This window comes from Balaenoptera physalus (assembly GCF_965194825.1).
Source record: "Balaenoptera physalus genome assembly, chromosome: X".
NCBI lineage: Eukaryota > Metazoa > Chordata > Mammalia > Artiodactyla > Balaenopteridae > Balaenoptera > Balaenoptera physalus.
This window is the reverse complement of record NC_138903.1, coordinates 104,483,843-104,496,273: the sequence shown is the minus strand read 5'-3', so window position 1 is coordinate 104,496,273 and position 12,431 is coordinate 104,483,843. Positions and strand designations below refer to the sequence as shown.

Below are 12,431 nucleotides of genomic sequence, written 5' to 3'. Positions count from 1 at the left end.
CGCCTCCCCTCTCTAATCCATTCCCTCCAGGTTGTTGTCAGAATGATAGGTGTGGAGAGAAGGGAACCCTCCTACACTGTTGGTGGGAATGTAAATTGGTGCAGCCACTATGGAGAACAGTATGGAGGTTCCTTAAGAAAACTAAAAATAGAGCTACCATATGATCCTGCAATCCCACTCCTGGGCATATATCTGGAGAAAAACATGGTCTGAAAGGGTACCCCAATGTTCATTGCAGCACTGTATACAATAGCCAAGACATGGAAGCAACCTAAACATCCATCGACAGAGGAATGGATAAAGAAGATGTGGTACATATATACAATGGAATATTACTCAGCCATTAAAAAGAAGGAAAGAATGCCATTTGCAGCAACGTGGATGGACCTAGAGATCATCATACTGAGTGAAGTAAGTCAGACAAAGACAAATATCGTATGATATCGCTTATATGCGGAATCTTAAAAAAATGATACAAATGAACTTATTAACAAAACAGAAACAGACTCACAGACTTAGAGAAGAAACTTATGGTTACCAGGGGCAAGGGTGGGGGGGGAGGGATAGTTAGGGAGTTTGGGATTGACATGTATACACTGCTATATTTTAAATGGATAACCAACAAGGACCTACTGTATAGCACAGGGAACTCTGCTCAATATTATGTAACAACCTAAATGGGAAAATAATTTGAAAAAGAATAGATACATGTATATGTATAACTGAATCACTTTGTTGTACAACCGAAACTAACACAACATTGTTAATCAAGTATACGCCAGTATAAAATAAAAAGTTATAAAAACAAAGAATGATATTCCTAATACCTTCTCATATAAGGCCAGCCATAACATGACTCCAAATCTGTTTCTCGGAACTCCCCTATCCCAACCTGGTACTTCTATCATACAGAACTCTAAGGAGGTAGTGAGGTTCCTGAGGACAAACATTCTATCTTACAAAAGGCAATGCAGCATAGTGGAAAGAAAGAGAAAAGTCTAGAATCAGACAGTCCTGGGTCAAATCTCACCTTATTATCTACTAGCTGTGTGGCTGCAGTAAAGTTATTTAACCTCACTGAGGCTCCATTTCCTCATCTGTGAAATGGTACTAACAGCACCTACACCACAGGGTGGTTATGAAGATGGAGCATTTAATACACTGTGTACACATGGTAGACTTCCAATCACTGGTTAGAGGAGTTGTTAGAATACTTGCACAGTTCTCAACCTCCAGCATCTGTCTCAGTAGCTGGCAAAATGAAGACACATGGGTGATCCTAAGGAAAATATCTATAACAGTGATTTTCAAAGTGCGCTCCGTGAATGATCTTGCCAGGATAGGAATCATCTTTGGGCTCCTTTTAAATATGCAGACTCCTGGGACCCATCCCAGAGCCGGTGAATCCGAACTTCTGAAGGTAGGGCCCAGGATTCTATATTCCTACAAGCATTGCAGTTGACTGCGACTCAAAGCTGAAGAAACACCGTCACCTCAGTTACAGTATACCAGCCCTTCATCAGGTACCTGACTTCTGGACCTCCCTGGCTAGTGGTGCCCTATCTGGCACAGTCACCCACTGCCCATGCCCATGACTTGGTGAAAAAGTGATCCAGATGACTCTTCCTCTGACTGCATGGGAGCCTCCCTGCCTTCCTTCCCTAGCCACTGTGTATCACCCGTTATTACAAGAATCGTTTGCGCGTTAAAGATAAACGGAAAGTATTATCAATAGTAATACTAAGCACTAACATTTACTAAGCACCTAAATGTGCCAGGCATACTAAGTGGTTTCTATGTATTAAATTGATTTAATCCACATAACAACACTGAGGCAGGTGCTATCATTACCTCCACTTTTTACACTTTTTAACAGGAAGGTTAAGGAAGTTACCTAAGGTCAAATAGATGGTAAATGACACAGCAGAGATTTGAATCCAGACAATCTGACTCCAGAGCACAGGCTATTATCTACTATGCTGTACTATTTCCCTGAATTAACTGCCCTATGCCTGAAATTACTAATTTAAGATATATACAATAATATTGATATTTATTTCATTTAGTGTCTTTATTATTTTATTTGGGTGAACGTATTTATCAGAGAAGCCTCAAACTCTTTTGTTCCCATAAGGTCTTAGCTTTTCCAGCCACAAATTCTAGCGTGAGAGTCTGCAGCCAACTAACTCTAACAGTTCGGGTGGGTTTGCTCTAGCTCCATGTCTTCGGAGGCCAGCTTTCCAGGCAATAGCATGAACACAATCTATTTCAATTGTTTACCTTATCTTTATATTTCCCTAAATTAAGTTTTTAAAATTACTCCAGTCAGAAGACCTGCCTATTGGCTTAGTTTCATAAAGGAGGCTCCTCCCCTTGCAGGTTTAGATCAAATATGTTCCCTACCCCAGAGAGAGAATGAAGCCCCGTGATACAAGACAGGCGAAGTATTCTGGGAACTTCTTAAATGGTATGCTTAGCCTGAGATACAACATTTTAAATCAGCTCTTCTTTAATCTTTTAGATAAAATGTAGTTTAAAATAACCAGTTTTGAAATGAAATTCTGACACATGCTACAACATGGATGAACCTTGAAAATGTTATGCTAAGTGAAAGAAGCTAGCCACAAAAGGACAAATATTGTAGGATTCCATTTATATGAGGTACCCAGATTAGGCAAATTCAGAGAGACAGAAAGCAGAATAGAGGTTATCAGGGGTTGAGGGGAATGGAGCGTTATTGCTTAATGGGTACAGTTTCTGTTTGGGATGATGAAAAAGTTCTGGAAATACTGAAGATGGTTGCATAACACTGTAAATGTACTTAATGCCATTGAACTGTATACTTAAAACTGGTTAAAATGGTACATTTTATGTTATGTTTTACCAAATTATTTTTAAATCCCATAGCCTCCCCCCCAAAAAAATCAATTTCAAACTTCACAGAGTCAGTGCTTACCAGGGTATCATCATTCTGGTCTCCAAACATTTCTTTAAAAATCTTGCCAGGATCAGGAATTGGAGGGAATATAATAATCTTGAGCCTTTAAGAAAACAGAGACATTTTTGATCAAACCTTCCATTCCATAGACATGTCCCACTTAAATATATTAAAAGAAGCCTTGGACAAAAGACATGGTACACAAGTCATCTTTAGTGATAATGTAGTTGTGACAAAATTTCTAAAACAAGCTGAGAAATCGATCTCTTAAAAGTATCAAGTGTGGATAAAGCAGAGGGCCCATCAGTAGCAGACTACTTATACCCTTTCAATGAAAAAAATTTTTTCCAGCTTTATTGAGATATACTTGACAAAAATTGTATAAATTTGAGGTGTACAAAGTGACATTTTAATATATGTGTACATTGTGAAATGATCATCACAATCAAGCTAATTAACACATCCATCACCTCACATAGTTATAATTGTGTGTGTGGCTCTGTGTGTTATCCTCTATCATTTAAATAATAATGGTGCTTTACTTATCACAGATCAGATGGGAGCTTGCTGTTTATAATTTTGAAAAAATAATCTTCCGAGAACAGGGGGCATTCTCTTTAATTTTTCTTCCTTTTTCTTACTTGTCTCCTCTCTTTTTTTAAATTAAAAAAAATTTTTAATTGAAGTATAGTTGATTTACAATGTTGTGTTAATTACTTCTGTAGAGCAAAGTGACTCAGTTATACATATATATACATTCTTTTTCACATTCTTTTCCATTATGGTTTATCATAGGATATTGAATATAGTTCCCTGTGCTATACAGTAAGACCTTGTTGTTTATCCATTCTATGCATAATAGTTTGCATCTTATAATCCCAAACTCCCACACCATCCCTCCCCCACCTCCCTCCCCCTTGGCAACCACCCCAGTCTATTCTCTATGTCTGTGATTCTGTTTCTGTTTCATAGATATGTTCATTTGGGTCACGTTTTAGATTCCACTTATAAGTGATATCATATGGTATTTGTCTTTCTCTCTCTGACTTACTTTATTTAGTATGATAATCTCTAGTTGCATCCATGTTGCTGCAAATGGCATTATTTCATTCTTTTTTATGGTTGAGTAGTATTCCGTTGTATATATGTACCACATCTTCTTTATCCATTCATCTGTCAATGGACATTTAGGTTGTTTCCATGTCTTGGCTACTGTGAATAGTGTTGCTATGAACGTAGGGGTGCACGTATCTTTTAGAATTAAAGTTTTGTCTGGACTCTCTATTTCTGCATCTGATAGTAGTACCCTTTGGTGGACCTACCTCATCTCCTAGGTCTCTAAATGTTGATGTGTCCCAGCATTCTCTTTTGTCCTCTTTATCTCCCTCACTTTATTAGTGCTCTCTTCCAGTCTTAGGGCTTTAAATCCATTTGCATGCCAAGGACTCCCAAAATTCTTTCTCCAGCCCAAACCTCTCCTTTAAACTCCAGATTCATGTATACAAGTACCTGTTTAGCATCTCTACTTAGATATCTAATAGGTATCTCAAACTTCTCATGTTCAAAACTGAAGTCCTCACCTTTTCCCTAAAGCCAGCTCTCCTCCCAATCTTCTCCATCTTAGTAAATGGCTCTAGCATTCACTCAGTTGCTAAAGCCAAAAATCTAAGAGTTATCCTTGAATCCTCAATTTCCCTCACACCTTCGAAGACAAGCAGCCATCAGCAAGCACTATTAATTCCATCTTCAAAATATATTTCACATCAGACTACCTCTTACTACCTCCTAACTAGTCTACCGGCCTCCACTCTTGTCCAAGTCAAGTCTTCACTCAGCAATACAATGATCTTTTACGACAGTAAATCCAATCACATCCCTCCACTGATTAAAACTCTCTCATGTTTCCCCATCATGCTTAGGATAACATTTCAATTCCTTGCCACAGCCTACATGATCTGGCCCTGCCAGCCTCTCCAGCCTCACCTCCTGTTGTTCTCCCCCTTGCATGCTCTCCTCTAACAAGACACACGGAGTTCATTCCAGCCTCAGGACCTTTGCACTTGCTGTTCCTTTGGCCTAGAATACTCTTTCTTTGAATATCTGACTGGTTTGCTCCTTTAGTTCTGTCCTCAAATGTCACTTTCTCAGAGAGGCCTTCACTGGCATCCTATGTAAGATGAGCCTCATATCACTTCCTAGCCTTTCTCCCCAGCCCAACTCCACAACTTGACTACTCACTACGTGAAACCATAGATAGGGACTTTGTTCTGTTCACTGCCACAACCCCAGCAATAACAACAGTGTCTGGCACATAAATAGGCACTCAACAAATGTATGTTTAAAGAATACTGAAATAATGATAAAATGTTGATTCTAGAACCAGCTTAATAACCTTATTCCAACTTTAGGTATTTACTGAAAGAGCAAATAATAGCACCAGACTAGCCCCTATGATGAAATCGAGAAAGTAAAACATTCTCAAGGAATGAGTGCTGTAACTTAGAGCCAACTTGAAGTTCTCTTTCCTATAGCATTAAGTAGCAACCTGTTTTGCATTCACACTAGACAAGTCATTTAATTGGTAATGGTCTCCATTTCTAAAACTTATGAGCTACCAACCAACTGTTGACAAATTAGGCATTTGAAAGAGTAGGGTGAACATAGGTCTTATCAACAATTCTAAAAATATACAAAGAGAGCACTGCCTGAGCAGAGCCCTGGGATCCAACACTTTTCTCACCAGAAAATGGGCACAATAGTATTTCTTTGCCATGCCATACTACCAAAAAGCCAGGTATAGCCAAAATGCTTCCAACACACTGGGGAAACATCAAACACACCCACAAAGAAGAATAACCATAGCAACCAGGGTAGCAGAAACTGTCAAGCCTGCCTGGGCAGCTGCCTTACCTTTTCAGGTACAGCAGAAGGACTATGATTGCAGCCGCAACGAAGATCGGAATGATGAGTAACGTGGTTATGTAAAATGTTGGATTGGCCTTCTGACCTGGAAAATGAAAAACAAAGAGAAAGGCATGAGAAATAAAACCCTTTTAGAAATAAACCAAGCAACAGTTGTGTTAGACTAATGAGATTATGGATATTTCTGCCCTCTACACCAACATATTTCCCAAAACTCTTCAATTCTCTTACCTTTTGTTATCTTAATAGTGAAAAAAAAAGTCCTGCTCTGGTGCCTAAAATTCCACGGATGAAAAAGCACCTTAAGGGTTATCTGAAACCAGGATATCCTAACTGGTTTCAGACACTATTAACAAAGATGTTATATTTGTTAAACATGTCATCTCATTAACAATGACTATCTTTTCTTATTGGTTACTTAGCACTATTAGAACACCTAAAATAATCCTAACAACAACTACCACTACTATTCTTAATTGAGCAACTACTGTATGTCTGATATCATACTAGGTAATTTTGCATGCTTATATCTATGCTAAAGAGATAGATAATATTATTTCCCACTTATACAGATGAGAAGTGTAAGGCTCAGAGAGGTTTAGTGGCTTGTCCAGAGGGTTTAGTAAGTGATGGAGTCAAGCCTCAAACCCAGCACTGTCCAATTCCAAAGACTTTCATTAACTGCCTTGCTACACCTAACACTTAGAATGGCATGTCTATTTATTGGGTTGGCCAAAAAGTTTGTTCAGGTTTTTCCATAACATCTTACAGAAAACCCAAACAAACTTTTTGGCCAACCCAATATATGCTCATCTTTTCTACCAGGGCATGAAAATCTGGAAAGCATCTCAGGGCCTAACATTGAGTTAGGCAGCCTCTAAGATGACTCTAAATGATCCCTGCCTCCTGATATTCACACCCTTGTATAATTCTCTCCCCTTAAGGGTGGGCTGGACTAAATGTGTGAATAGCACCAGTGATGGGATGTCACTTCTGAGATAAGGTTATAAAGGGCTGCAGTTCTCATATTGGGTGTTTTCTCATATGCTCTTTCTTGTTTGGACCACGCACTTGGGGAAGCCAACTGCCATGTCATGAGGTAGCCCTGTGTGGAGATCCAAATGGTAAGGAACTGAGAGAGGCCTCTGTATTAGTTTCCTAGAGCTGCTGTAACAAATCACCACATACTGGTTGGCTTAAAACAGGAGAAATATATTCTCTCGCAGGTCTGGAGGCTAGAAATCCCAAATCAAGGTATCAGCAGGGACATGCTCCCTCTGAAGGCTCTAGAGTAGACTCTCTCCTTGACTCTTCCTAGCTTCTGGTGGCTCCCAGGAATCCTTAGTGTTCCTTGGATTGTAGCTGCATCACTCCAATCTCTGCCTTCATCTTCACATGGCCTTCTGCTCTGTGTTTCTGTGTATCCTCTCTTCTTCTGATAAGGATACTAGTCATTGGATTTAGGGCCTGCTCTAAGCTGGTATGACCTCATCTTAACTTGATTACATCTGCAAAAACTCTTATTTCCAAATAAGATCACATTCACAGGTACCAGGAGTTGGAACTTGAACATATCTTTTTGGGGCACATGATGCAACCTGCTACAGCCTCCATCCAGCATCCAGAGTGGAAATGAGGCTTTCCAATGACCATATGAGTGATTTTGGAAGTGGATTCTCCAGCCCCAGTCAAGCCTTCAGATGAGACTGAAGTCCCAGTCAACAGCTTGACTGGAACCTTATGAGAGAACTTGAGCCAGAGGTACCTAGCTAAGCTATGCCCAGATTTTTGAGCCATGGAAACTGTAAGATAGTAAACATGTGGTTTTTTTTTTAATTTTTTTATTATTTTTTTAAATTTTTTGGCTGCACTGCACAGCATGTGGGATCTTAGTTCCCCAACCAGGGATCGAACCCACGCTCCCTGCATTGGAAGTATGGAGTCTTAACAACTGGACCGCCAGGGAAGTCCCAAATATGTGTTTTTTGTTTGTTTGTTTTTTAAAATTAATTTTTATTGGAGTATGGTTGCTTTACAATGTTGTGTTTTCTTGTTTTTTGTTTGTTTTTTTAAAATTAATTTTTATTGGAGTATAGTTGCTTTACAGTGTTGTGTCCAAATATGTGTTTTGTAAGCCACTAATTTTGGAGGTAATTTGTTATGCAATAATAGATAACTAATACAACCTTGCCTGGCACATAGCTTGTTCAGTCTTTCAATTAATAGGGAATTGACTACTTCAATAACCTGTCTCTCTGTTAGATAGCTGTCAGAAAGTTCTTAAGTTGGTCCTGTTTTGGCCCATGGAGCCACAAAAAAGATAGCCTATTCCCTCTTCTACCTGACAATACCTCAAATATTAGAATTCAGCAATTATGACTCCCTAAGCTTACTTCGTTAACTGTTCTTCCCCAAATTTCGAGATTCTTCAACATCCTGATTATCCTTTCAAAGAAAGATTCCAGTCTGTCAATGCACCTCTTACAATGTGGTGCCCAGGATGGAATACTGTATACTTTTGATGTGGCCAGGACACTGTGCCCCACCCTGCAGCATTCCCTTGTTCTGGATGCTGCACTATCACTGCTGCCTATGACTGCAATATGCCTTTGGGGGATATTTAAGGTACCGATGTTGAGTCACTTTGAGCTTACAGTCAAATAAAACCCTATCCCTCACACCACAGCACACACATCCATAAGGGACATGTCTTTCCAATCCTGTACTTGACCCTGGCACATAGCTTGCTCAGCCTCTCAATTAATAAATGAAACTGATTTTCTTCAAACCTAGATATATGTTTATCTCTATAAAATGCCATCAAGGGTCATTGTCCTACTCTTGATTCTGTTACCAGCACATAGGATAGTACTCTAGCATTGCATAATCTGCAGATTTAATCATGCCTGCCTTCTATATTTTTGTTCAGGTTGTTAACAAAGATACAGATAGGACAGAAGAGAGGATAACACCATTTGGACTGCAAATTTTCAAAGAGTTGCATATTGTAAATTAACCCTGAGTGGTTTGACAATAATTAAACAGAAAATACACTTCAATTGTAAGTATTCTCTGGCTGACGTCAAGAATGAAGAACAGGGACTTCCCTGGTGGCACAGTGGTTAAGAATCTGCCTGCCAATGCAGGGGACACGGGTTCGAGCCCTGGTCCGGGAAGATCCCACATGCCGCGGAGCAACTAAGCCCGTGCGCCACAACTACTCAGCCTGCGCTCTAGGGCCCGCGAGCCACAACTACTAAGCCCACGTGCCACAACTACTGAAGCCTGCACGCCTAGAGCCCATGCTCTGCAACAAAAGAAGCCACCGCAATGAGAAGCCCGCGCACCACAACGAAGAGTAGCCCCCGCTCGCCACAACTAGAGAAAGCCCGCGTGCAGCAATGAAGACCCAACGCAGCCAAACATAAATAAAATTTTAAAAAAAGAAAGAATGAAGAACAGCCCTTTCCCACAATCAATTTTCTGCTTCAACTTAGTTTCCATGCATCAATGGTTTAACTTTTAATAAAATCCCATTCTCTTACCTATACTCATTGCTTGACTCCAATTACTCCAGAGTTTGTCATCCTCATAGCATAACTTATTTGTTTTGACTCTTATTCTGACTGTGTTCAAAGTATCAGGAAGAACACCAGGGATCATGAAACAAATTGTACCCTTAGATATAAAATAAAAGCACACAAGGAATATTACCAGCTTATTCTCTTTCTCTGCTTCTGAATCCTAAATATAATTATCTGCCAAATTTTGTATATGATTAAGACTTTGTATTGCAATACAAATTATCTGACTTTAACTCCTGAAAAAGAAAATTGGCAATAATCCACAGAACAACGTAGTCTGTTTTTTCTCAAAGCAGTTCAAATTTAGGATATGCTCACCCTGCCCCGCCCCCAATTACTCTATGAGTTTAAGCCCAAATAGCTAAAATTGAATTTACTGACCTCTAGGTTTCCTTCAAATTCTGAATTCTGACATTTGGCCTCTTCAACCTTGAAAATATAAAAAATGAATAAATTCAAAAAGTTTTAAAGACCATACTTTATATCATTTAACTGTTTTAACAAGTTTTCTTTTATGCCATTATCCGAGGACCAGGTGCAGTGAAAAAAGGTAGGTTTTTAAAAATAAGTGGTCAATTACATATTCATATGTGAAAAAAAAGAATCTTGACCCCTACCTCACACTATTTACAAAGTCAATTCCATATGGATTGCAGATCTAAATGTGAAAGTTAAAATAAATTAATAAATAAATACATAAATACAGCAAGCTTTTAGATGAAAACATAGAACATCCTCATGACCTTAAAGTAGGAAGGTATCTTAAATAGGACCAAAAAAATATTAACCATAAAGGAAAAATTTTTATAAAATCATCTATATTAAAATTAAAAGCTTCTGTTTATCAAAAGATATCCTATTAAGGAAATTAAAAGGTAATGCATAGAGTGAGAAAAGCTATTTGCAGTTTCTGACAAAGGACTTGCATATATATATAAAATATATATTTATATATAATACACACACATACATATACCTCATAAATTAATAAGAAAAAGACAGACAGCCCAATACAAAAATGGCAAAAGACTTGAACAGACATTTCACAAGAGGATATTCAAATTGCCAATAAACATAGGAAAAAGTGCTCAACTTCATTAGTTATCAGGAAAATGCATATTAAATCCACAAGATAACGATACACACACCTACTGGACAATACCAAGTGTTGGTGACGATGTAAAGCATCTAGCACTCTCAATTTCTGCTTTTAGTAGTGTAAATCGGCACAACCATTTGGGAAAACTTATTATCTACTAGAGACAATCATATGTAACCCTATGGCCCATATATGCGCAACAGAAATGTACACACATATGCACCAAGAAATAAGTGTACAAATGTTCATAAAAACTCTATTCATAAAATTCCAAACTGGAAACTATTCAAATGTCTATCAGTGGGAGAATGGATAAATCAAATGTGGTATATTGACATGATGGAATGAATGCAATGAGATGCATCTTCAACCACAGGCAACAATATCAGTGAATCTCATAAACATAACATTGAACAAGAGAAGACAGACATACAAAAAAGTTCTGTATAATTCGTTTATATAAAGTTTAAAAAGAGGCAACAAAATTAATCTATGGGATTAGAAGTCAGGATAATAATTGTTCTTTGGGAAAGTAGTGACCAAAAGGAGTCATGATTGAGCTTCTAGGGTACTGGTTATGCAAGTGAAAAATCATTTGCGAAAAATCATTGAGCTGTACATAATGACTTCTGCAATTTTTCTATAGTATACTATATATAATAAAAAGTTAAAAAAAGAAAACTATTATGCTCCGTTGTTGAGAGTATAATATACCAAAAATGACTGGGTTAGAGAAAAGAAAGTAAAATGCATTTTCTCCTCTAAACAATTTAAGTCACGTGCTGTCTGATGTAAAGAGAATAGCCAGTTCCTAAAATGTAAATATTTCCAAATCAACACATGAAAATCTGTTGCTTAGTTAAATAGTCTACCTCTGGCCAACAGGTCCATGAAAAGATGTTCAACATCACTAATCATTAGCGAAATGCAAATCAAAACCACAATGAGATATTATCTCATACTTGTTAAATGGCTATCATCAAAAAGATAAGAGACAACAAGTGCTGGAGAGGGTGTAGATAAAAGGAAACCCTCGTGCACTGTTGGTGGGAATGTAAACTGGTGCAGTCACTTTGGAAAACAGTATGGAGGTTCCTCAAAAAATTGAAAATAGAACTACCATACGATCTAGCAGCCCCAAGGAAATCCTGCCATTTGTGACAACATGGATGAAACTTGAGGGCATTATGCTGAGTGAAATAAGTCAGAGAGAGAAAGACAAATACTGTATGATCTCACTTGTATGTAGAATCCAAAAAAGTCGAATTCACTGAAGCGGAGAGTAGAATGGTAATTGCCAGAGGCTGGGGAGTGAGGAAAATGGTAATTGCCAGAGGCTGGGGAGTGGTCAAGGGTGCAAATTTTCAGTTATGTATTCTGGGGATCTAATGTACAGCATGATGATTACAGTTAATAATACTGTATTGTACAGAAACTAACACAACATTGTAAATCTACTATACTCCAATAAAAATTAATTAAAAAATACTGTATTGTATACCTGAAGTTTGCTAAGGGAGAGCTTAACTGTTCTCATCACACACACAAAAAAGGTAAGTTTGTGAGGTGACGGATGTGTTAACTTGTTTGTGATAATCATCTCACAATGTATATGTATATTAAATCATGTTGTACACCTTAAAATAATCACATTGTACAACCTAAATATATACAATTTTTACTTGTAAATCATACCTCAATAAAGATGGAAAAAATAGTCAACTTCTATCAAAGAGATGTTTAAACATGGGACAAAGACCAGAACACACGCTATGATCTTTGGCATTCAATGTCATTCACTAAATGGTTCCTATCAGCATTTGTGAAGAGTGAAAGGCCAACTGAATGATGAAGAGCCATCCTATCAATATTTCATATAGGGGCAGAG

At 38.0% G+C, this 12,431-nt stretch overlaps 1 protein-coding gene across 2 annotated transcripts in view; it reads right to left on the bottom strand.

The window, feature by feature from the left end:
• The window catches only part of IL13RA1 (interleukin 13 receptor subunit alpha 1), a 67,210-nt gene that overhangs the window by 13,551 nt on the left and 41,228 nt on the right, over window positions 1-12,431 (bottom strand). For both annotated transcript variants that reach the window (XM_082445570.1, XM_082445571.1), the window contains exons 7-10: window positions 9,826-9,873; window positions 9,406-9,538; window positions 5,849-5,945; window positions 2,957-3,041 (exon numbers count right to left, since the gene is read on the bottom strand). In XM_082445570.1, the coding sequence (XP_082301696.1) occupies window positions 2,957-3,041; window positions 5,849-5,945; window positions 9,406-9,538; window positions 9,826-9,873 (363 nt within the window). The remainder of the gene's footprint in view (window positions 1-2,956; window positions 3,042-5,848; window positions 5,946-9,405; window positions 9,539-9,825; window positions 9,874-12,431) is intronic.